The sequence below is a fragment of the Aethalodelphis obliquidens genome, unplaced genomic scaffold (genome assembly GCF_003676395.1).
Source record: "Aethalodelphis obliquidens isolate GAN/ISIS:26980383/991018 unplaced genomic scaffold, ASM367639v1 scaffold13, whole genome shotgun sequence".
In the NCBI taxonomy this organism is placed as follows: Eukaryota; Metazoa; Chordata; class Mammalia; order Artiodactyla; family Delphinidae; genus Aethalodelphis; species Aethalodelphis obliquidens.
In genome coordinates, this window is record NW_020837957.1 from 28670967 (window position 1) to 28697877 (window position 26911).

General features: G+C 34.6%; 2 protein-coding genes across 3 annotated transcripts in view; one reads left to right on the plus strand and one right to left on the minus strand.

Moving 5' to 3' along the window:
• Window positions 1-10479: 10479 nt before the first annotated feature.
• TMED5 (transmembrane p24 trafficking protein 5) lies at window positions 10480-26603 on the minus strand. Its single transcript, XM_027114362.1, has 4 exons — window positions 26276-26603; window positions 20863-20960; window positions 15739-15922; window positions 10480-13402 (listed from the first exon to the last, which is right to left on the minus strand). Exons 1-4 carry the CDS (start codon window positions 26453-26455, stop codon window positions 13184-13186), a joined length of 681 nt encoding a protein of 226 aa, XP_026970163.1. The 5' UTR covers window positions 26456-26603; the 3' UTR covers window positions 10480-13183.
• CCDC18 (coiled-coil domain containing 18) overlaps window positions 26052-26911 on the plus strand; it is a 125511-nt gene continuing 124651 nt past the window's right edge. Inside the window, exon 1 of one of the 2 annotated variants that reach the window (XM_027114355.1) lies at window positions 26052-26213. The gene's annotated coding sequence lies outside the window, so the exon portion shown is untranslated. Of the gene's footprint in view, window positions 26214-26476; window positions 26582-26911 lie in introns of those variants that run through there. The other variant, XM_027114354.1, reaches the window with a different exon arrangement.

Genomic DNA, 26911 nt, shown 5'->3' on the forward strand with positions numbered 1-26911 from the left:
GTTGCAATAGAAGCCATATATTCCTATGTAGCTGAGGCAGAGCCAGCAACCACTATAATGATGAAATTTCAAATTTTCCACTATTTTCTAGCTTTTCATTGTGGAAAATGCATTTATTGGAGTAAGTTTGGCCATTGGTTGTAAGATTGGATCCATTTCTCTGGTGCAAAAATGTAATTTATCTGTATACATTATAGTATGGCATTTTGCACATGTCTTCTGAAGATGCAAAAGCAGTTTCAGAATGAGGAAATGCCAAGGCAATGATGAAAATAACTTTGATCTATGATGAGAAGAGAGACATTTTATCACGTCTTTTTAAGACTAAGGAAGTGTCATTGTTCTTGAGATGAAGGCTTCACCTGGCACCTTAGTCCTATTCCATATCCTTGTTTTGGTCATCTGACTCTTCACAATAGTTCCTTGGAGATAGCTGAGAGGCTGTATCCTGGACTTCAGTCCTCAGTAGGTCCACCGAATAAAAGATAATTCTCAACTTTTAGGTTGTGCACTTTTTTTTTCAATCAACATCCTTGTTTTGAGTAATGAACAAGTTTTTGTTTTTCATGCTTCCTATTTTAGGAGATTGTTTGAAATCTCGACTCCTGGATAAGTGAGGTAAGACTGTAATATAGGCTAGAGTAGGTTGATTATTTTGTGGCTCTCTGATTGATCTCAGTTTGTCTTAAGATTGATCTCAGTTTGTCTTAAGATAGTAAAAACTGCATACACCCCTCCCCCCCAAAAAAAATCAGTGAACTTGTTATAGATATGCTCTTGGGTTCTGGAGGAGATTTGGTGATAAAGGGCTGCAGGAATCCAAACTGTTCCTCCATAAAATTAGATGAGCCAATAGGCTTTTCCTTTCCAACAAGGTGTTAAGAGTTGGCTCATGCCATCTGTGCATTATGGGAAAGAGAAAATACGTTTTTTGTCTAGTTTGGACTTGTCATATAAGAACAGTATTATTTTAGAGAATAGCAAATTGACGGTGGTGTTATTACATGAACATATTTAATAGTCACAAAAGTAGTCTAAAGGAATAGAGAGGAGATAGTATTTCAGTCAGAGCAATAATTCCATACTAATCCTCATGACTTTATAGGTTAAATGAATACAAGAATTGAATAGTAGTAATTTAACTTTTTACTACTTTAAAGGCTGAAATTGTGTGATCGCAATTAAACTTTAAAATGTCAAGCTTCAGAGGATCACAATTTCTAAGAAAATAGTTGTTTTACTAAATTTATGTAATTGTATGTCAGCTAAATTTAGTTTGTTTTATTTTCTTGGTTAAATAAGTCAGGAAAATGTGTAAAATTAAGTTACCTATGCTGTTTATTGCCTTTATGTGGAAGGTATAATTTAAAATGTCTCAGTAGGGTCAAACTCTTGATTTTTTTGAAATAATTTTTAAAAATTTGAAAATATTAAAAAAAAAGTTTGTACTTAAAAAGTAGTACTTAATGTAAGACTCAGTGTTTTAAAATATAATTTACGTTTATTTGGGGGCCCTTTCTAGAAAAACTATGTGTGTTGTTAGCCTTGTTATAATAAAATTTTATCTGCTAATTGAAAATGCCAGTGTCATAGATAAGCAGATTAACAAAGTATGCAATTACTTATATTTTGAATTTGATGGCTTTGTTATTGTTTTAGGATTATTGAAAACAGTTTTGTGTTACTTAAGCACACTCTGACTTAGAAAAGCAAAAGTTAGATAACTTAGAAACATGATATAAGTGTTAAAATATTGACCCATACCTAATATTGTTACATTGAAATTTTGAACCTTCACCATTAAGAACATTAAGATTTATATTGTAATGAAAATAACCTCATAAAACTTCATCTATTCATCATGATTATTATATTGAGAATTGGGATGAATTTTTTAAATTATAGTATACGTAGTTATAACTTTGGTTTTACATCTTTTAAAATTGTGTACTTTTAACATAAGACATTTCATATTGAGAGGTTGCCCTAAACTCAGTTTAAGGTAAGCCACTGCTTATCAACCATGTCATAAGTTTAGGTAAAATACAGTTTTAGTTAAATAAAATTCAAAACCTGTTTATTTCTTAAGAACTTCATTATTGCGCTTATTTTTGAAGATAAAAAATTTATTTTTCTGGATGTTTAAAAAACTATATATATTGGTTTCCTAGAGCTGCCATAAAAAATTACCACAAACTTGGGCTTCGCTGGTGGCGCAGTGGTTGGGAGTCCGCCTGCCGGTACAGGGGACGCGGGTTCGTGCCCCGGTCCGGGAAGATCCCACATGCCGCGGAGCGGCTGGGCCCGTGAGCCATGGCCGCTGAGCCTGTGCGTCCGGAACCTGTGCTCCACAACGGGAGAGGCCACAACGGGGAGAGGCCCGCGTAACGCCAAAAAAAAAAAAAAAAATTACCACAAACTTGGCATAAAACAAAAGCCATTTATCTCTCATGGTTCTAGAGGTTAGAAGTCTGAACTCAAGGTGGTGACAAGGTTGGTTCTTTCTGGAACCTCTGATGGAGAATCTATTCTATGCCTCTCTCTTAGCTTCTGGTAGGCAGCAGTCCTTGACATTCCTTGGCTGTACACATAGCATTCCAGTTAATGCCTTCAATTTATACAACCTTAGTCTGTATCAAATCTCCCTGTCCTTTCTCTTATAAAGACACCAGTAATTGGATTAAGGCCCCACACCAAATCCAAGATGATCTTATCTCAAGATCCTTAACTTAAATACACCTACAAAGCCCTGTTTCCAAATAAGTTCACATTCATAAGTACTTGAAGTTCAGACTTCTATCTTCTGGGGGACTCAATTCAACCTACTTCAGTATTATTGCAGGATATTTTTGTATGCCTCAGTTCCTGAAAATGATTTTTCAAACCATTTTGTATTATCGTTTATTTAAATGCAGCAATTATATTTTGAATACCTGTGAGTTGCTTGTAAGAGAAAAATGAAATATTAGGAGTCCTGCTCTGAATTCTTAAATTATGGAGGATGCAAACATAAATAGAACTAAATTTGAGTTGAAATAGATTAGGTACTATGGAATATTGGTACGGAGTTCCATAGGAAGAGTAAATCTAAGAGAGGCATTAGGGAAGGACTTACTGAAGGGAATCTCATTTGAACTTGGCTCTGAAGGATGATGGGATTTTTTAAAAATTTATTTTGTTCAAGTATAGTTGGTTTACAACGTTGTGTTAATTTCTGCTGTAAAGTGATTCAGTTATACATATATATTCTTTTTCATATTCTTTTCCATTAGGGTTTATTACAGGATACTGAATATAGTTCCCTGTGCTGTGCAGTAGGACCTTGTTGTTTATCCATTCTATCTATATATAGTAGCTTGCATCTCCTAATCCCAGACTCCCAATCCATCCCTCCTCCAAGGATGATAGGATTTTGATGGGCGGAAAATAGGGTAGGATAAGAAACAGCATAAATAAATTCAAGGAGATGGAATTTTGGTGGTGGTGGGGTGGGAGTTCAATGAGCATACTTTAGAGAATGGTACAGTCTTGGGGAGTTTAGGATATAAACATGAGAATTAAGCAACGTTTGGAAACAGCATATGACTACAGGTATCTACAAATATGTGCTATATTGCTGGAGAAATGAGATTAATTTGGTGTAATATTTCTTAGGTTGTACCTTGAAGGATGGGTTAAATAGAGGCTAAGGGAAAGAAAAGCTAAGTTCAAAATGAGGGAACAGGGTAAGAACAGGCCTGGAGTTGAGAATGAACATTTCACTCAATATTTGAGGGCCTACTGTTTTTTAAGACACTACCAGGAGGAAAATGTGAAGTAGATATAATTATCTCTTTCTCTTTGCTGGGAAGCTTAGAATGTATTTGTTTACCTATTTTAAGTGGCAAGAGTGGCAAGAGCATTTAAGGGAAGGGAGAGAGTACTTTTGCCTGGGGCCTGGCTGTGGAGGACTTTTGGGGAAAGGAATTATTAGGTAAGACTTCATAAAGGAGTTTAAACTGGACCATGAATGATCAGGATTTATAGAGAAGGGAACACACTAGGGCATTCCACAGTACAGGAACGGTAAGCAAAGGCATTAAGACCACACACAGAAAAGGACAGTAGAATTTGGGTAGTGTGTGACATAGTTGAGGCTGGAAATGACCTGGATTCTGATGGGACCTCTATGCTAAGTTGTGTTTTACAATTAATTTGGCACTGGGATGTAGGATGAATTAGAGGGAAATATGAGGTACAAAGCCAGCTAGGGCTAATCTAAATATAGGTAAATCTTTTTTTTTGTTGTTTTTTTAACTGTGTCTTAAAAAAGAAAAAACATTGTATTTATTTGGTTGCGCCGGGTCTTAGTTGCGGCAGGCGGGCTCCTTAGTTGTGGCTTGCGTGTTCCTTAGTTGGGGCAGGCTGACTTCTTAGTTGTGTCATGCAAACTCTTAGCTGCAGCATGCATGTGGGGTCTAGTTCCCTGACCGGGGGTCAACCTGGGCCCCCTACATTGGGAGCACAGACAGTGCCACCAAGGAAGTCCCTAAATCTACTTAAATCTGAGGTAGTAGAAGCAGTGGGGATGTTGGGAATACTTAAGAGAGAGGTTAGAGAGATTAGTTGACAGTACTTGACTGAGCAGGTCATGGGTCTTTAAGTTTTGAGGACCTGGGAGGCTAGTTATGTCATTAAATAGAGCAGCCCTGTTCAGAGAGCAGTAAGGAAGATAGGCTTGATTGGGAGAAAAGGTTGATGCTTGGAAGTAGTGGAATAAGTAAAGAAGTGGAGTAGGATGGGATTATGGAACAAGACTATTTTTTAACAGTTGTTGCTTCTGCCAGGCATTTCCCAGAAGCTTCTGCTCTTTATTATTAAACATTTGCTCATCACCATTCTTCAAGCAAAGACCTAGAACATTCATATTTCTTCATGATGGTACTGTGGCAGGTATGCTGAAAATTTTCAATAAAAATGTGTCTTACCTGCTATCATAGAATAAAAATAGTAATTAGAGCAGATTTAAGGTATTAGTTGAACAAAGGAAGTATTTGGTTTTTTGAAACAATACCTACATAGTGGGAAACCATTGTGTTGTTTTATTTAAAAGCTTATTCTGAAGCAAAAGCACTTGGAAATGTTTTCAAGAGAATGCTTTCTGGGGCTTTCCAGATGGATATTCTATACTGGGGATTCAAAAGTCCATACTTCTGAATGGTGTTGAACAAAAAACAGGTTGTAATAAAAATCAAAGAAATACTGAAAAAAAACTAATGTGAATGTAGTTTGAGTTTTAAAAAGAATGAGGTAAAATCTCTGTTCTGGCAAGGAAACAGAGTCAGTAATATTGATACTTAAAATATTTATAAGGTATTCAGAGTAGTGAGTAAAAATGTCAGATGGTTTTCTTGGCTAACTCTGCAAAGCAGCCTTAAAATATTTGAGGTAGTTACTGAAAGTGACCTCTTTAAGAAATTATACTTGTGTTTTGGTATTGAGAAATATAAATTTAGGTGTAGAAAATGACAAGCATTTGCTATAGTCTAGTAGTAGTAATAATTGAAAACTAGTTAAATATAACAATCAACAGGCAGTTCATTCCCTTCATAAGGAAGCTGCAGTATTCTCCAATTATGGATTTTCTTGTAATAGAAATTACATCTGGTGTTTAAAGTACTCCTTTTCTCCATCTAAATCTGACTTGGAGGAAATAGTGCTAATTTGTTTATCATGTATTGCTTTTCTGCTTACTTTCACGTTGTGTATTAGCTGGCAACAAAAAGTTAGTGAAGTGGTTCTAAGAAAATGAAGATGTGGTTTAGAAGAAAGGGGCAATGATTGGGAGGCATGGAGGTAGTAGATGAGAAAAACAGAGGAGGAAGTCTTTATCAACTCTGTTATTTTTTTCCCCAAGTGAAAAAGGTTTACTGTTTTCAACTATGATACAAAAATATTTCAGTGAAAATTCAGATAACACAAAACGTACAGTTCTGAAACTCCTCCAAATTCTACAATCCAGAGATAATGGTATATAAGCCTTAGCCTTCAAGACATTTTATCTTTTTCTGTTTTTACTTAACGAGGATTGTTCATGTTGTTTTGAAACTTCACTTTTTACTTAATAAACAGTGTGCCTCATCTTTGCATCAGCAATTACTGTGTTCTAGGCATTGTGCTGGGTGCAGTGGATAGAATAGACATGTTCTCTGCCTTTAGAGATTAGAGTCTTGTATAGGGTTTTTATACGTTAATTCTGATATGGTGTGAAGAGTGATTTGAAAGGGAAGTGTAGAGGGTGCACATAAGAGGGATGCAACATAAATTTGAGGAATCTGGCAAAACTTGAAGCAATGAATGACAGCTGACTTGGAAAAATGAGTAGCTGATAATTCCTAAATACTAACTAGTCTTCCTCCCCAGGTAAACCATCAACTCTTTAAAGGCATATTCTTTGCTTTTCTATTCTCCAAAGTACTGGATATAGTAATGCTCAAATTTTTCATATTCTGAAGTATTAAACCTTGCCTTGGGTCTATTGTGATGAATGTAACTTGTATTAGAGGCTATGGGGATATAAAAGTATTGCATCCTGATCTTCCCTTGGGTGCCAGAAAGGAAATATATTATCAAAGGAGAGAATGAGCCAAATGCATAATGTTTTCTAGTGTTTCCCTCTTCCTCATTCTAAATAAAATGACCTTTTTCATTCTTTATTCCTTTGCTATTGGTCCAAGGGATAGTGAAGTAGTAATTGCTAGCACATTTGTTTTTAAATTTATGTCCCTTTGGCATTTAAGAGTTTACAGTGGCTTATATTATACTGAATAAGTTGCTTCTCAGCTGCATGTCCTATATATGCCTTAATTCTAAGATCCTTTACAGCAAAAAGACGTTGTTACCTTTATAGGTGAAGGAATCAATCATCCACTGTTTAAGATTTTCCTTATACCTACATGTCATGATTGTCCAGTGAAAAGTTAGCATTTGAAAAAGTCAAGGATAGCTTCTCTGTTGAGATTCATATGATGATTTTGCACTAGTTGAGAAGTAGGTGTAGTCTTCACATGGCAGTATTCTAATAACCACTTCATTGTAGTATAACCTCTGGATATTTTGGAAAATGGAATCGCTCTAAAAAGGAAAAAGGTTGACTTCTGACTCCTCTTTCGTATTTCATGTCAAAACGATCAGGCTCAATTCGTTAAGAGCCTTGAAGAATACAGTGTTTCACATTTCTACTGATAATTAAATTCTTAAGAATTGAACCAATACCTAAAATGACAGTTCTTTTTTCAATGAGAATATTTTGTTTTTATTTAACATGAAGTTAAATTATTTTACTTATTCCTGGGCTCATTTAGAAATATGTATTTTACAACACAGTAATGTCTGTTCCAGGTATAAAATTCACCTGCCCCGTTTTTGTTTTAACTTTTTATTTTGAAATAATTATAGATTCACAAGAAATTGCAAAAAAAAAATGTTTAGGAAGTTCCTGTGTACTCTTCAGTTTCCCCCAGTGGCGACATCTTGCGTATAGTACAATATTAAATCCAGAAAATTGATGTCAGTACAAACCACAGAGTTTTTTCAGATTTCACCAATTTTACAAACACTCATTTGTATGTGTATGTAGTTCTGTGAATTTTGTAACACATAGGTTTGTGTAACCATCATGAGAGTGAATTGTTCCATCCCGAGGCTGCCTTTTTTAGCCACATTCCCTTTCTTTCCTCCATTCCTAACACCTGGCAACCACTAATCCATTTTCCATCTCTATAATTTTGTTATTTCAAGAATATTACATAAAAGAAATGGTATAGTGTGTGACCTTTTACGATTTTTTTCCCCCCACTAACCATAATTCCTTTGAGGTCTATCCAAATTGTTGCATGTATCAATTGTTTATTCTTTTTATTGCTGCTCAGTATTCCATAGTATGGATGTACCAAGTTTAACCATTCACTCTTTAAAGCACATTTGGGTTATTTCCAGGTTTGGGCTATTGCAAATGAAGCTGCTTTGTATAATAATGTGTACAGGTTTATATTTGAGCATGTTTTTATTTCTCAGGGATGTGTCCAAGAATATAAATGCTGGGTTGCATGGTAAGTGCATGTGTAGTTTTATAAGAAACTGCCAAAATATTTTCCAGAGTGACTCTACCATTTTATATCCCACTAGCAATATAAGAGTGTGATCCAAGTTCTCTTGTATCCTTGCCAGCATTTGGTGTTGTAACTACTTTTTCTTATTTTAGCCTTTCTGGTAGGTGTGTACTGATATCTTATGGTTTTAACTTGAATTATCCTAATGGCTAATGATGTTAAACTTATTTTCATGTGCTTATTTGCCATCCACAAATTTTCTTCAGTGAAATGTCTGTTCATGTCATTTGCTCATTTTCTAATTGAATTTTTTTTTTTTTAACTGTTGGGCTTTGAGAATTCTTTAGATATTCTAGTCCTTTTTTGGATATGTGATTTGCATCTGTTTTCTCCCCATCAGTAGTTTAATTTTTCATCACTTAATAGGGTTTTTCATGGAGCAAAGATTTTACTTTTGAGGAGGTCCAATTTATCAGTTTTTCCTTTTATGGGTCATGTATTTGGTGTCAAGTGTGGAACTTCTTTGTCTAGCCCTAAGTGCTGAAGATTTTCTCATATTTTTTTCAAAAAGCTTTATCATTTTAACATTTAAGTTCATGTTTTTTTTTTTTTAACATCTTTATTGGTTTTTTTTTTTTTTAACATCTTTATTGGGTAAGTTCATGTTTTTACCTGTGTTTGTCTCAGTTGCTCCAGCACCATTTGTTTAAAAGGCTGTCTTTTCCCTATTGAATTGCTTTTGCACCATTGTGAAAAATCAGTTGGACTTGGTGTATTCTAGAATGTCTGTTCTGTTGATCTATGTGTCTGTCCCTCCACCAGTACCACACCATGTTGATTACTATAGCTATAAGGTAAGCCTTAATATAGGTAGACTTTATTCTTTTTCAAAATTACCTTATTCTTTTGCCTTTCCATTCCATATAAATTTTAGAATAAGCTTGTCCTTGTCTACAAAAAAACCTTGCTGGATTTTGATAAGAATTAATGTTAAATTTATAGAACAATTTAGGGAAGAATTGATCTTTTTACTATGTTGAGCCTTCCAACCTTTGAACATGGTATGTTTCTCCATTTATTTAGGTCTTTCTTCTACCAGCCATTTGATAATTTTTATCATACTGATCCTGTACATGTTCTGTTAGATTTATACCTAAGTATGTCATTTTCTTTGGAGTAATTATAAACGGTATTGTGTTTTAAATTTTGTTTGCAATTTGTTTTTTAACACCAAGCAAGAATCCAGCAAAATAGAACTCTACAATGTGTCTTTTGAAACCCTGGCCTTTTCTTTCAGCTTTCTCCTAATCCTTTAAGGATTAGACAGTATTACTTACTGCTTTTAAAATTGAAATAGGAGTATAAAGTGTAGTTTTGTTAGTCCATCCTTCCATTTTACACCAGATGTAGAAGTAATCCCTTTTATGTCTGATCATTATTGCCACTTGAAAACTTCCAAGACTGGGGAGTAGTTGCTTTCTTTATATATAAGGGAGTTCATTTCACTGTTGGATAACTGATTCTCATTGTTCATTTTGCTGTTGACTCATGGTCATTGAAGACCTCTGATTTTTTTCCCTGCCCTGCATTTCCTCACCTTTTCTTCTAGATGCAGGGATCTGGCATCCATGATATGCTCGTTCTCAGATGATGTCATCTTAGGTGTGGATTCTTTATTGTATCATTCTCCTAGATACACATTAACTGTATATCCATTGTCTAATGACACAAGCCTTCCAGAAGCCCAGACACCTGAAAGTGATGGGCGTGCAGAACCAGAAAGGTGCCTAAGGAATTCTACCAGCTTGTGGGGGAAGAGTGGCTTGTCTAAATAGTATGAAGGAAATCACCAATAATATACCAACTTCACCAAGCACTAGACTCTCTTAATGCTCTTTTAACTGAGTTTTAAGATGTTACTTAAAATACCTATGCAAATGAAGAAATAGGTTCAAAGGAGTTTTGATTTCCCAAGTTCACCCAGTTAGCATATGGTCCAACGATAATGTGGACACCAGAATCCCAAATTGCGTGGGTGAAAAATTAAGATTCTGGAGCCAAATTCCAGTCCTAAACAATCAATTTCTTCAGTGGGGTAGAAGACTGGAACAAGCTTATTTAGCTTATTTAGCATCCCAGACTTTCAGAACTGATGATCTTTGCCCCTGTATTTTGAGCACCTTTTAGTTACAATGCATGTTTGGGCAACAGAAGAATAAGTACATATATAAACAGAAGTCTAATGCAGGGTAGAATGATATACAATAAAAAGTGCAGAGACGTATGGGTTTTCAAATGGAAGGGAGAGCACACTTGGTTAAGATGAAATCAATGAAGGCTTTAAGGATTAGACAGCATTTACAATGACTGGTAGATAAATAAGACATTCTTTGATTGTAATTTTTATTATATATACTCAGCACAGTATTCAATGCTTATTTAATACGGCTGTGTCTGTTCATAATTATAAAGCAATTTGAGCAACACTGATTGTGCATTATTACACTTCAGTTGAAAAACCATTACATGCTGAACCAATATCTTTGAAATTTTCAGATAAAGAATTTTCTTTGGGAAGGCACAGAATTATAGGTACTCAATTATTGTCAATTTTAGGACATAATAATGCTTAAGAAGGATAAACACACATAGCATAAAATTACATTTCAGTTTATCATTTCAGTGCTATTTCAACCACTTATCCTCTATATCTTGACATTCACATGAAAGAATAGCAATCATTAATGATCCAAATGCAAATCATAGTGAAACTCTAGGCCTCAGTTAAATATTGTAGTATTTTAAAAGTTTATATGATTAAAAACTGAAGACAAAATAAGCTGTTAAGTGATAAATAGCTTACTCAGTTTTAGCATAATTTTAATGTCAAAACAATACTGACATTAAAAAAACCATATGAGGCAGATAAACAATATTCCTTTAGAAATATTAAAGAATTTAGTACAAATGTGCTTACAGATTTTACTTTTTGGTTAATACAGGTAACATGCTTCTTAAATAATCTCTTCTTTTCACTTTGTCTATAAAAATAAAATTGTCCTCAATATTCTTAAATTCTTTGTTTTCTAAATAAGGCCATTATTATACAGTAAGTTACTGAATCAATGGTTTAAAATCAGTGACACAAATCATATGTAGAAGGTGATGTAACAAATTTATTGTTAGGTAAAGAATCAGTACAGTACAGTAACCAGCTATACGTAAGAGGTAGAATTCTTAATCACAGTTTTATAGAAAAGATGCAGTAGTTTATATCTGTACTGTTTTATTAGCTATAGTACTTTAAGTTTGCTTCTTATTATGAGTGTATCAGAAGGGGAAAAAGGAGGGCTCTTCATAAGCAAAAATCTTATTGGCCCTTGTTTTGCATGTGTTATAGGGGCTACTCCTGGACACTTAGGAGCATTTTCTTGACCAATTAAGGTAATAATACCTTATCTCATTAAAAAGCTTCAGAGTTGGGAAATCTAAACTTCTTTTCTGAAGAAGAATAGAGGGAAATATATAAGAAGGAGGGAAATATCTCTTTTTGTACCACTCTTGAGTGTAAATTATAGATGAAAGCATTCTCTCTGGATATCATTATTGCTTATTAAGAATTCCAGCAGTACTAACCCACAGAGGTTGTTCTACACTCAAGTTTATAAGTTGATTGTTTCTAACTTGTATATGTCATAAACAATATTACAAACGGGTATAACCTAAAAATTCTATTTAATTCATTAAATTATTAGTACTTGAGTAAGACAGGATGGCAGAGACTATAGGGTTATTCACATATTGAGTTTTTAAACTTCTGTGGGTTTCTAATCCTTATCTGAATGTCAAAGTGATCAGAAAGGTCACTTTATGAAAGTTGTAATAAAGTTGTAATAAAAATAAAATTTATACCCAGTAGGGCTTATGTTTTGTAAAATGTACCTGAATACTTATAAATGATAATTCAAAACAGAATAAAACAATTGTAAAAAAATAAAACCCAGTTTCTTCCAGTTAACTGGAAATTAATCTCATAATTTATACTAGGATTGAGTCATTATGAGCCAATCAGATTCCAAATACTTTATTTATAGTTTAAGTGAACTTTATTTTGAAAGGATATTCTCTAAATTCTTTTATATTGAGTTTATTCTTTTCTTACTGATTTTGAGAACACAAAAGTGATATTTACTTACATTAGGTCCAGATCCTTTTAGCAATATTTCCTTCACAACTGCTGGTATTAATGTATTATCCAAGTCAGTAAACACGTTAAAACTAACATAACACTGTTGATAATATAAAAATAAAATGATTTTCCCTCACATTTAATTTTAAAATCTATATTTTGGTTAAGGATTAGACAGAATGTATTCCTATAGAGACTGGGAGCAATCTTTATTCTTCAAAGAGAAAATCTGTCCTAATTTTAATAAGTATGACTTAGCATTTTTAAGAATTATTCAAAATGTCAGCTTTTGGGAATGTAAGCTAGGTATATAAAACTATTTGCTATTAAAATGAAATATATTTGGTTATAAAAATCCCACATATCTGTTTTTCACAGCTATGTTTCTATTTACATTTAGGAGATACATATGTAAAAAGAGAAAAGTTGAGTCTTTGTCTTCTAAAGATATCCATGATTAGGTAATTCTCAGATGATTTATAACTTAATATATTGAAAAACTTCTACAGTTAATTTGTAATTGCCACATTTACAAAGAAACTTCTGGGTAACAATCTTTTAAAAACATAGTTCAGTGTTACATTTAGGCCCAAAGTTCATTTATTTAAATCACCTATGACATTTGCAAAATTTTTTCAAATGTAGGAAACTGCCGTTATTAATATGGCTTCATTCATTTATACCTGCAAAATACTTGTTATACACTTAAGTACAACTGGAACAATAAGATTACTTGCACAGATGAAAGTGAAGCCTTTCCTTTCACGTTAAAATTAATATTTATTTCACACTTACGGTAATGCCTGAAAACGTTTTGCAAGCAACTATTAATGGTCTTGACTGTAACAGTTTATTGCATTTTTCTGCCCCTTTTTTTGAATGTTAAGTACTCTACTTCGGAGTTTTAAGTTCTACTTTTCCTCTTATCTTCAAATAGACTCTTAAGCATATATACTTGAATGGCTGACACTACCACCATTACCACTAAATTAACCATAGACCAGAAATTTACTCTATCAAAGTTGCTTTCTTGTATGTTTCGATCACGAGCTTCAAATGCTCTAAGCAGAGTTTGGATATGACCACTTTTGCTTAGTCTGGACTTGATACTGTTGATGGACTCCTGGAGATAAAAAAAAAAATTTATTGTGAAAGAATGCTCAGTAATTTTAAGTTAATTTAAAAATGTGCTTCACAGTACTCTTACTAGTTTAATATCCAAACACAATTTTAATTAAGGGGTGGGTACTACTTAGATTACCTAAAGATCTTCATTATATAAAGTTTATGTAATAGTTCTCATGATGTATTTAAATTATTGTTTATAATTAGTTATTTTAAAAATGAACAAAGCTACTGTGAATTGAAAATAATGTGAAAATACATTTGAGTGCTATAGTGCCAGTAATTTTATATACATTATCTTCTTAGCCCTAACAACCATAAAAAATATAATCTGTTTTTAATACAAAAATGTTCCAAGATCTCATTTATAAAACAAGCTTATCAAGATGCATTCTAAGTTGCACATCTTCTGAAAAAACTTTTTATAGTAGGGTCCTGGTGAGAAGTGATTTAAAAACTATAAAAGGTTTACATGAATATAAAGTAAAGTTGAGATTCGAAATTCAAAAAGTATTGATGGCAAAAATAAGAAAATACTAGGAACAGATTTTCCTGGATAGTCACCTTGCTTAAAATCCTCATTTAAATGCAAAAAAAATACTCAAAATTGCAGACTGCTCTGCTAAACCTACAAAACTACAAAATATAATAGTTATCATATGGGCACATTTGTAAAGCAATGGTATATTTTCCAGAAGAACATGGGATTCAGATCCCCAAATAAAAAGACCATCCATAGTTCTTTTCAATATCATGACGATGATAGTCAAGTATAAAATTATTTATTCAAGTTTGCTGTTGTGATACAAATTTTGGGGTGGGGGGAGTAAACGAAAAATCTCCTGAAAGACATTTTATTTTTTTTCAAAAAAGACCAAGTATTTTAAGCCATATTTAAATCTGAACTTTCTGGTCATTTTGTTTAATTGTGAATGAAGTCAATCTCTTAAGAATGCAGTGAAGTACTAACAAAATTTACAACTACTTCTAGTTTGCTCTTGTTGGCAATATAAATTTAAAATGGGAGAATATATTAATATGATTGAGATTTAAAAAATGAGTGGGAAGAAGACTGGACTAGTTGTGAAACTATGGATACATCATTTCCATTTTAAGCCAGTTCCTTACTTATAAAATGGAATGAAAGGAGAAAGGGAGTTTGGAGCTGGACTAATGATAACTAAGTCGTCTTCTAGTTCTAAAATTCAACTAAGTTTAGTATACATATGAAATGATGAGATCAAAAATTTTCATGGTAAAAATTCATGCCAATTAAGCTTAATCCTTTGTTTGTATTCACAGTGACACCAATGGAGAAGGTAAGAAAACTAGTATTTATTGTGTGCCAGACTCTGTTTAAACCATTTATATACATGCCATATCACATTTTATCCTCACAACAACTCGAGGTATTATCCCCGAGGATAATAGGAAACCAAGGCTCGGAGAGCTCAGTCACTAAGGAATTACACATATGATATGATCATTTAATTTTCTGACTTCTTAAGCTAACTGATCTACAGTATGTCTCATAATTTGATAGTTGCTTTCCTAAGAAATCTCAAAGTGATCAAAATATATTATAAAAAAAAAGTTCAGGTTATAAGAGTATTAGAGGTTATATAGTTTCAAACATGGAATAATCACATTATTTCTCCTGTAGAAAGTTCTATAACACAGGTATATACACTATTTATAAATATCACTGAGAATTCTATCATTTTATTACATCTAGCTGTGGCCGAAGGGTAATGATCTTTCTCCCCATCACTGGCAGTACTATTATTAGCAAGTAGGTTCTTATACATGCACGTTTCATTATGCATGTTTATGATAGATAGCGCATAAAGCAATTCAAGCCAAGAAGCCATAATCTAAAAGCTTTTACTCCTAAGTGTAGTGCTAGTTTCTGCTAAGTAATGCTAACAGTGTTCCCCAAATTAAGTAATATCAAATTTCATATTATAAAAACTATGGTGTGGGAAAAAATGCCCGTACATCTTAAGTGTTTACAAATTACTCAGTTTTATTATATGTGCAAGTGTTCTGCAGATCATTATTACAGTCTTCTGTTTGTGAACATTCTAAGGGAGTTCTGCAGTTAAGAGTCTGTGTCCAAATTCTAGTTCTCTCTCTCTCTGGTTCTGTGACAGAGACGTTACAAAATATCCCTAATCCATAATTTTCCTCATTGGAAAGATGGAGATAATAATCCTCATAGAATTAAGCAAGCATTAGGTGAGATAATGCAAATAAAATGCCTAGCTCAGTGCCTATCCATACTAAGGTCTCTAGATGTTAGTAATTTTTATTATTTTATTAAACCATACTGACCAGAATGTCTTCCAATTTCATATCCAACATATCTGTGCCAGTAATGTATTTCTTCCAGTCCTCTTGTTCTTGCTCCTGTTCTCCCATATTATCCAGGATTAATTCAAAGAAAATCACCTTCTCAGAAATGGTGCTGAATGTATTATCAAAGCAGAACATGTAGTCACCACCTTCAGTCTCTATCCTGTATGAAAAAGAGGACATGTCTTCAGTTATCTGTACTTCCATCTGGGATCAAAAGAAAAGACTACTGTAAAAGAGAAGGAATAACATGGTTTATAATAATTGGACAGGTTACTGATGGAAAGACTTCCTTAGTATTGAAAGACAATTTAAAATTTCTTGGGAAACCAGCAATCTGGAAATATATATTCAAGTACTTGCAACTTAGATGTGCTTGGCATTTACTCAGTAAATTGGGCAAATGAGCTTGACCTAACTTTCGGAAGAAAACAGGATTAAAAACCTAGATACATGATACCTCACAATGAACCTTAATATTTATACATTATTAAAAGTAATCTATAATGAGTTCAATTCATATGGAACTATCACTACAAACCTCCCCTTTGAGATTAATCTGTAAAGTGAGTTTTGCTTTGTTTTCAAAAGCAGTGATGGACTGTCCTAAATGCTTTCTTCTAGGCCCCTTTGGATTAAGTACATCTTTGTAATAGTTTACAAAAATTAGGGATGAGTTCAGTGTCCAAGAACCAGAGTTTTACTCGCAGTGGCACTACCTTTACTGAATAAGTGCCACTCATAACAACTTATGATCTTGTCTTTACATTCAAGATAATTGACCTGGGCCGAGTTAATTTAGCAAAATAGCTTTCTAATATTTTTGTGGAGAGAAACTTTAACATATTGCACAGGCTAATGACATTTACTACTGCTGGCCACAAAAAACAAAGTTCAACCTGTGTTTTAGTTTTCGTTGTAACTATTCACGAAGGTTGGTCTAAATGATTTTGAACTTTGCTTATCCCCAATATGCTAGGTCGCTTAAATTTGGAGGCAGCTTATATTATTTCCTACAACCTTCTGAACAACATGTGAGTCTCATCTTTTAAGCCAATCTCCATCCTTTTCTTCCCCTTATTTCTGACTTAACTGTTGTGTTTAAGCATAAGAGATAACTACTCAGCAATGTGATTTGATTTTAGCATATATACGATAAATAAAAATAGCCAATACTTGTATACCTCTTCATAATTTACATAATGCTTTGACACATTTTATTTCTTTTAATCCTTATCATCATATTTGAAAGTAGGCATAATCGACCTTTTCAAGGTGAGTAAAAGGTTCACATAGATTAAGATACTTGCCCATGATCACACAGCCTGTTATAGGCATACATGAAGCTTGGATATGTGACTCTCAAGTTAATTGATCTTTCTACAGTACTGCTCAGAGCCTGTCTGTATTCTTTGCAGTCTCCTCAATCATGACAAACCTTTGTCTTTTGAGGATTCATTTAACTTTTGAAAGGAGCCTGAAGCAAACACTGGTATGGATACAGGGGGAACAATATTAAAAGCAACAAAACAAAATAAAATGTTGTGACCATTATGTAATATGACCTAGATGTGGGGCACCTGAGGAAAACTTTCCAGTGTATTCTGATGAATGGCATCACTGATACAGTAAGCGTATAACCACCAAATGTGACTATTCTATGCATTCTCGATGAGGGGATACTGCCCCCTAGGGGTGAAAACTGGTTCAAGATGGGCAAAAAAAAAAAAAAAAAAAGCTATAATAGTATCGTGGCCCTCCAAAGCTAAATCCTATGACAACATCTTATTCCTTAGTATTTAATTTTCTCTCATGGGGTTGTCTTGGGCATATCACAAGCAGCCTGAGCTCATGGAAGACAAACACAATGTGTCCAGGAACACTGCTACAAAATGCTAGCAAATAGCTGTGACTGGAGGACGTTTGATTGGTTGATTGCTTGATCTAGAAGTCACAGGGCAAGAGGTGGCCTACACATGCTTAATGATACCGGTGGCTCCCTTGTGGATGTGTATGTTTGATCTTCAATTTTTGAGGTGCCTTGCATTATTTTCTATAGCCTTGTGTGATCTTCATCTTCAAAGCCAATCTTGTTTTTCTTCCCCCTATTTGTGACTTACTGTTTTTGTTTAAGCATAAGAGATAACTACTCAGCGATGTGATTGGATTTTAGCATATATACTATAAATAAAAATAGTCAACACTTGTATATTCCTTCATAATTTACACAATGCTTTCATACATTTTATCTCTTAATCTTTGCATTTTTGGGGGAAGATTTGAATAAAACTAGTTTATATTTTATTATTTAATTTTACAAAGGTTATTCAACCCATCATCAATTATGCCAAACACTGGGGAAAAAAGTCAATAATATCTCAATGACCACTGAGTAGCTAAAGTTATTTTCCCACATCAAGCAAAAGTTAAAAGTTAAGGTAACTAAAAGTACTTTTTAAGAAGTTAATGTAATTTTTTTAATCATTCTACTTTTCTTGAAAAATATTTGGAATGATTTAAAAAATTTCAATTACATTGCTATTATGTGTATAAATTGCTAATTTGCATGTGTAGTGGACACAATGTATGATAAATTATATTAAAAGTTATTCAGAAAATATAAAGTTAAATTTAATGTTAATAACTTTTTAATCTAACTTTTAATTTTGTTTAGTCTTAATTTTATTTAACCCAACTTTATTTAGTCATTCTTAACCCTGAATTGGATAAAAAGGGTAAGCTTTGTACCTATTCTTTTTATATATAAAGCACAGATATACATAGAGTTAAAAAAAAAAGGGGGCATGTAGTATATCTTCGGTATTAAAATTTCATGGCGGATGATGAGGAAAAAAATGCCTAAAAAAGGTTGTATGGGGACAGGAGTAAAAATGAAAAAAAATTGAGAAGCACTGACTCAGATGTATGAGCTTCAACATGTGTATACAAAAAAAAGATGTTTATTACTTTGTAGTCATTCCTATATTAATTTCTAAATTTGTGTTGACTACCTTTAGTAGAAAGGAATATTATTACTACAAATGATATAAAATATTATCCAAATAAAAGCATATAGAGTAAATTTTCCTTTCAAGTAGAAAAAGAATTAGCATAAGTAGTCCAAAATTAATGTTATGGTGTGAGTTAAGGTAATATTAATTCAGTGGTCTAGAAAAATGCTTTTATATATGATAGTACTGGACAAATAGGTATTGAGCAGTTTAAGGCGCTGTCTGGAGACATTTTTACTAACCCTGACTTCTGGAAGGATAGCATTTGTTTTAAAGATTTAATTTAAGAAAAAAACTGTTTTGGTGGTATAACTGAGATTTTAGTTGCCTTTAAAAAGTTAATATAGCTAAAGATAAATTTTTGTTTAAATCTAATTTTTAGAAAGTAGATTTGTAAATCTGGTGTAGTGATTAGGAGTGAATTGGACTGACTGGTCTTAAATCCTGGCTTTGCTGTTCATTAGCTGTGTAACCTTCAGCAACGTACTTAACTGCTCTATGCCTCAATTTCTTCATTGGTAAGATGATAATAATATCATGTACCTCATAGGACTGTGGGGAAGGAAGAATTAAAAAAAAAATTAATACATGTAAAGTGCATATTAGAACTGTGACCTGGCACATCAAAAGAACTCAATAAATGTGAACTCTTATAAACTCTTTCTTTTCTCCCAATGGTTTAATGAGAGGTAATTCTATGCAAGAAAGCAATAAGATACCTTTTTTCCCCTAACAGTTAATTTTAATTTATCTCTAAATGAAAGCAGAAAATTGGAGAGAAATTAAAATTGACAGAAATTCTATACATTTTCTATATTCTGAAATTTAAAGGTGAACTACATTTTTAGTTCTTGTTCATACACCTATCAAAGAGAAAGCATAGTTAATTCTGGTATATCAATCTTAACTGACTTTTTAAATTACCACTTCTGATTTTATTTATCAATAGTTTATGCAAATTTTTTTTAGAGCTCTGTATAGGTAAGACCATTTTCAAAAGCACTTAAAAAATTATGGTTGAAACATTTTCCCCACCTTGTTCACTCATACATGTATTCAGTATTTACTGAGTATCAATTACATGGCAGGTACTTTGGTTAACAAAGGCCAATGATTATAAATAGCTAGTACTTACATAGTGCTATGTGCCAGAGATGTTCTAAGCATTGTATGGTAGAAAGCAAGAATTTGGGTTCATCCTGCCTCCTCCTCTTAATAAATGTGTATCCCTGCAGACTTACTTAATTTCCCTGAGCCTCCTTGTCTGTAAAATGGGAATTGGGAAATCAAAGAATCTATCTCTCACAGTGGGTTGGAATGATTAATTTAGAAGCATATAAAATGCAAAGTCTAGTTTATGGCAAATATTAAACATTCTATATTTGATCTTATTCCTATATACTCACAGTTTAAACACGATAACAATACTGAGTAAACAAAGTGCTGCAGTAAAATAATAGAATGAAATAAGGAAATACCAGTGAGATATGAAAAAAGAGAAATGAGATATAAGAGATACAATATATGGGCTTTTATCAAACTCTAAACTCAGAGTTATAAAAAGTATTTTATTTCTATATGGTTTCCTATGGTCAGATCTTTTACTTTCAGATCTTCTAATTATCTAAAAAGAATGAGGTTCGAGTAAAATAAAAATTTACACAAACACAAAGATGTATTACTGTACTGTTGTTTTAAGAAAACAATGGGCAAAAATGATATAGCCAGTAGTTCAAGAAACTTTAAGATATATACCTGGAACAGTAACTTATAGTTAAAATAGAAAAAGCCTGTGCTAGCCAGAAGGGCAGGTTTAAAATGCCACAATAGATTGAATGCAGTACCTATGGTATACTCATTAACCAAAGCAAAAAACAAAAAAAACCAAAACCTTAGTCAAGATCAAAAGAAAATGCCTAAACAAAAAGATAAGATTAATGGACGACATTTTAGTTTAAGATAGATCACTAACAAGGACTGTTTAAAATGTTCATATGGAATCATTTAATGCTAACATTTAGTATCAAATGTGCTAATTTTCCTGTGCCCACTGGTATTCAGATCAAGGAACCCCAACTAAGAGATTACTTACGTGTGAACTCCATCTGATTTTCTTTGTTCAAAAACTAAGGTTCTTCCTTTTGGAGAGGCAAGATGGAAATCAATATCTAATCCTGCTCCATCTAAAACCTGTAGGAAGGCATAGAAGAGAAGAGCACATTTTACAAATTCTAAAAATAAAAAGCTATATTAAGTAGATCATATGATGAAAAGATTTCATTTCTAAACCTAGAGGGGTAAGAAAGTGAAAAGACTCATGTTAGGGCTAAAAAGGAGCAGAAAGACCATTTGGTTCAATTCCATTCATTTTTGGAACTTGTCCCTTTCTTGCTAATTCCTGTTGCCATCACTTAAATTTAGGTCTTACGGGTATTACTGAAATAATCTTCTTAAAACAGAGGCCCTGTAGAGTAGAAACACAGAAGGTAGTTCAGTTGGTATACCCTTTTCCTTGGGCAATTTAGGGCTTGCTATGTAACTTTTCTGAGTTTGTTTCCTCCTCAATAAAATAATAACTAGCTACTTCTTAGCCTGGAACTCAAGGCCTCTATGATCTGATTCCAACTGACTTTTTCAAGCAATACCTATTATTGCCCAATATGAACTATATATTCCAAGCAGGCCATTTACTTATTGGCCAAAGAATAAGTACAGGAAACAGGAAAGTACCTGTTCCTTTACAATCTCAAATGTCCCAATGATGATGATGATAATGCTGATAATGATGATGGCAGTTAACAATTACATTTTATGCCACACATTGTTTTAAGTGCTTTATGTGGATTTATTCCTCACAACAACTCTAAAAGGAAGGTTCTATTATTTTCATTTTAGCCTAAAAGAACAAAACAACCCCCCCCCCAAAAAAAAAAACCCACAGAAAACAGGCACAGAGAAGGTTGCCTAAGGTGATATGGTAAATAACTGGCATGGTCAAAATTTGAACTCAGCAATCTGCCTTCAGAGGCTACTCTTTTTCTTGTATAACTCCATTTTATTTTTCTTGGTGGCTTTAATGGAATGATAGATTACCTATTCTTGTGCTGTACTTACTGATCAACAGAACTGGTTTCAAATGGCTAGCTAAATATACATAGTTTTTTTCTTCTTTAAATCCCAATGAAATGAAGAAAACATAACGATATAAATAATCTATTTATATAGATTGGAAATCTAGGAAAGCTGTTAAAGGATTCGAAGAGTAAGGAATTTCTGGAAGATATTCCACTGAGCAAAGAATACATCTAGCTACCAATATCTATCAATCTCAAAATTCTCAAAACAGACTAGAGAGACACCAAATATTTGTTGAAACTGATGCCCTCTCTTTCATGTTATTGGTTTTTCTCATAGGATCAAGTTCTGAAAAAATAATGTAAACAGACTTAAAAATATGTTTTCTCAGATAAATGTAATATACATCCTCAGAGAAATTCAAGAATGTAAAAATCTACAGAAAATGAAGATGCTGATATGAAAAAGTTCTTAGAAAAACCAAAAATGTGATTGCCCAAATAAAGCTTTAGCAAATGTAATGACAGCAGAATGGGCATGGATGGAGACTAAAAATCAGAGAACTAAAAGGAGCCAAGGAATTCTCACAACAAGGTGAAAAAGTATAGATGAAAAGTATGAGGGAAATGGTAAGAACTTTATGAAGGACAGAGCTAAAGATTTCAAATACCCACCTAATAAAGCATTTCAAAAAGAGAGAACCAAGAGAAATGGAGAGGAAGTTATCAAATAAGAGAATAAAAAGTTCTGCTCCAAAAGATAAAAATCTTTAGACTGCAAGAGTCTAATAGATGTGAAGCAGGATAAATGAAAAAAGATCCAAAAATCCTAGTGACTTTTCCAAAGGATTTAAAAAGAACCTAGAAACTTCCAAAGAGTAGTAGTAGAGAACTACAAAATAACAAGAACTGGGATGGCATCAGCATTCTTGCATATATACACAAGGGAGCCATGTCTTCAATTTTTCCAAGTAAAAAAATTATATTTACTGAAGAGAAAGCAAAAGGTAAAGCCATTTTCAGATATCCAAGGACTCAAAGCGTTCTGAAAGAATTACTCAAGGTTCTCCTCCAAAAACCAAAAACCATATCATTAAATCAAAAAGTAAGTAATGTGACAAAACTAAGCAAAGACTTCAGTAAAACAAAAGATATTATTGGTAGTGACTGTCAGGCTTAATGAAATCATTAAAAATGGTATTTAAAAATACAGAAGCTGGGCTTCCCTGGTGGCGCAGTGGTTAGGAGTCTGCCTGCCGTTGCAGGGGACGCGGGTTTGTGCCCCGGTCCGGGAGGATCCCACATGCCGCGGAGCGGCTGGGCCCGTGAGCCATGGCCGCTGAGCCTGGGTGTCCGGAGCCTGTGCTCCGCAACGGAAGAGGCCACAACACTGAGAGGCCCACGCACCGCAAAAATAAATAAATAAAAATACAGAATCTAATTTTAAAATATACAAAATATCTATCTAAAATATAAAATAAAACAATACCATAAATCTAAAACTAAACTTCCCAGTGACTTCAATGGATCATGATGGACGAGTCCCACTTTCACCTTTCTGTCATAGTCTTCCAGTCCCTCAAAGGTGTTCTTCAGTCTTCTTCCTCAAAGCCTTGGATTGCCACATGCTGTTCTTTTTATCCATCACCTTGCTCCACCCCCTTATCCCTAGTAAGCCTGATTCTTCTACAGATCTGAACTCCACTTCTTCTGGGATGTCTTCTCTCAATTCCCACTGTGAAATCAAGTCCTTCTATTAAACACTCTCATAGCTTATGCACTTCACTTCATAGCACTTATTAGAGTTCTAATATCACACTTATTTGTGTAATAATTTGATTAATGTCTATCCTCTTAACTAGACTGCATGAGTGCACGGACTATATTTTTACTCACCATTGTATCTATAGTATCTAGCATAAAGCTTACACAAATTAAGCACTCAACGATTTAAAAATTTAAATGAATGATCTATTCATAAGATATATATATTGACACTTCAAAATTTCAAGAACTTAATATATTGTGGGGCTGGTCAATTATCCTAAAAGTGTCCTCTTAAACCCAAAATGTGTGAAACGGTTAAAATTTTTCGATATGTCACAGTAAGCCAAGGGCAATGTCTAGAAAGTCTGTTCCCTGACATGTTAAAAACTAAGACAAAACCCAGTAGCTTGTAGTTATTGGAAAATTAATCACAGAGCTGGAAAATGCAGACAAAGGGTTGAAGATGATTTCTACCCTTTAAACCCTTCTAACATTGTCTAGGACTACAGACATTTAATGATTTTACTTCTTTCCTCAATCAAAACAAATTGTTTAGGCAGAATGCTTTAGGGGAATAGTCCCTTTGAGTGATTAAAGATGCAAAGTATAAAGCTAAGCCATACCACCTATATAAATCTAGAGGTGTAAACGTAAAAAAACTAACATATATTGAACATTTACTATGTGTCAGGGATGGTATATGAACACTTATTAACTAATTGTTTCAAATCAACTCTTACTATTATTTTCTCTATTTTAAAAGTATGGGGTTAAGTAACTTGCTCAAGATCACACAGGTAGTAAGTGCCAGAGTCAGGATTTCAGCCCAGGCATTTTTTTCCTACAGCTGGAGCTCTCAATCATAAGAGGTCAGTAGTTTAAAATAGATTTCTCTCCTAATACCTCAGTAAATACTGATGAATTTTGAACAATAAAAATTGTTTTCTTATCTAGACTATTTCTCTAACCCCATTTGGTTTCCTTACCTCTAATTTTGCCCTCTTTAAATCCATCTTCCACACTGTAAAACATTTTTGACAGTTACCACACTACTTAATCTTCAATGGCCCTTATACAGACAAAGGTCAGAGCTACTCAGCATGGCACACAAGCTAAGATTCATGATCCACGATCCAGCCTCCTGACCTCTCCAACCTCTTTCTTCTACTCCCACCCTAGATTTTAGTCTTAAAGGTCCATCGAAAACTCAGCACTTCTAGCGTCCACTACATATTGCCCACTGCTAGAACACTAACACTATGCATTTTCAGAACTGTCTATTCATTCTGATCCTTTTCCTGAAATGCCCCTTCTTCCTGGCATTCCTGTTTCACCTAAGCATCTTTCTAGATTCCAATTTATTTTCTCCAGGAATTCTTTTCTGATACCCCAGAGAAGAAGCCCTCCTCCAACAGCATCTAACCATACTTCATTGAAATTAGTTGTTTATGAGCCAGTAACCTTTAAATATTAAGATCCTTGAAAAGTGTTCTTTCTGTTGTTTGTCCCTTCCCCCGTGTCCTTGTCTCTACTTCTCCATTACTGGCACATGGTAACTTCAGTAAATGAACTTTTGAACTGGACTGGAAATCAAGAAATGCTGAGCTCCTGCCTCAGTGTTGCTCATTAACTGTGTGACTTTAGATACTTTACTCTTTATGCTTATCCTATGCATCTATAAATAATCTAATTCTAAAGTTCCTTCAGAGGAAAATTCTAAATAACTTTATTTTGCTCTATATGTGACAGTACCTGTTATTGAAAAAGATTCTCTACATCAACTATAAAAAATTAACATCTGATTAAAAATTAGGTAACTTGTAAAAAAATTGAGAGATGAACCACACCAAGGCATCTTTTTTTTTTTTTTCCCCCCAGTGCTACTTAGAAACATCGAAATTTGCTGTATTGGAGCTTACAAGACTTCTTCTAAGAAATTACCCTCTACCAGAATGACCACATAAATTAAGGCAATTCCCTATAATATTACGCAGGTACTAAAAAGAAAACAATGATATGGGAGAAACGCTTAGAATGCTGAAAGAAAGATGACAAAGTTTTAATATACAGTTAGATCTTATTTGGTTTTTAAATAAGGGGTATATAACTGAGAAGGAAATGTACCATTAAACACATCAATAGCCCCTTTCAAAATATTCCGAAATAGGATTTAGTGATAATCACATGGTCACAGTTCAAAAATCCTTAACTGAAGCAATGACAGTATAGATTTACAATACCGGAATTGAGAGTGAGGGTGGTGGGGGTGATTAACGCCAAGTGTCATCATCTCGTCCAATGATTAAGGAGAACGTGTATTAGGCCTGTATTGTAAAATTCCCAGTATTGAAGCGTGTACTGGCTAGAAAAGACACAGGTGAATTATGAAACAAAGAGAAAAACCACCGACATCACCAGAGCTGGCCTCTTTCCGACCGGAGGAAAGGGGAGGGGTGGGGGTAGTCAATTCCAGGTCCCGCCTAACTTCTCGGTCCCCAACCCCGGGGAGAGCCTCGCCTCGCGTGCTGGCGCGGAGCTGGCCTCTTCCGGGCAGCCCTCGCCTCTTCAGCACCCCGGTCGTCCACAAGAAGTTTCTAAGCCGGTGAGAGGCGACGACGTGCAGCTAGGCTAAAGGAAGGAGGCTGGCTCAACCTCTGCACTTACTTGGTACTCGATCTCCAGCGAGGCCTTCAGGGGCATGGGCTGGTAGAAACACTCCTTCTGGCCGGCCGGAAGAGTGAAAGTGAAGTCGCTGTCTAAGGAGGGCGTGAAGCCGGCCGCCCCAGGCAGCAGCTGAGAGGCCAAGAGGACCACCGGGAAGGGCAGCCAGATCTTGTCGCCCATCCCTGCCTGGGCGATCTCGGGCTGGAAAAGGCGTGGGAGGCGTGGGTTATAGGCGCCTATGCTCCGCTTTTCCTCCCTGGACTCCTCGTGGTTGGCAGGGAAACCTGGAACCTGAAGAAACTCCAGGTGAAGGCCGGGGCGGAGGGGCGTTTCTCAGAAGGGAAAACGCCGGCCTACAAAGGGTAGGGACTGAGGGCGGAGCCAGCAGTCCTTTTCCACACCCTCCCGGGTCTTGGCTCCCTCAGGCCCCGCGTGAGCGCGCCCGCTCGATACCCAGACGGCCGCAGCTTCTCATGGCGTCCCTCACACCAATGGGCGTCTTGGCGGTAATTGTGGGAAATGTAGTTCCGGGTGGGCAGGCTCGGACGCGCTCGCAGACCACAATCCCCAACAGGCCCCGCGCGTCCGGCGTCGCTTCACGCAGAGTCTTCGCGTGGGGCGGGGCTGCGGCGGGGC

Bases quoted from the DNA above. Each gene is read 5' to 3' on its own strand.
- TMED5 (XM_027114362.1), bottom strand. From the start codon at position 26,455: ATGGGCGACAAGATCTGGCTGCCCTTCCCGGTGGTCCTCTTGGCCTCT. The intron at 20,961-26,275 runs GTAAGTGCAGAG...GCCTTCCTACAG, and splicing joins CGCTGGAGATCGAGTACCAA to GTTTTAGATGGAGCAGGATT. The intron at 13,403-15,738 runs GTCAGTATGGTT...TTTTATCTCCAG, and splicing joins TGAAATTGGAAGACATTCTG to GAGTCCATCAACAGTATCAA.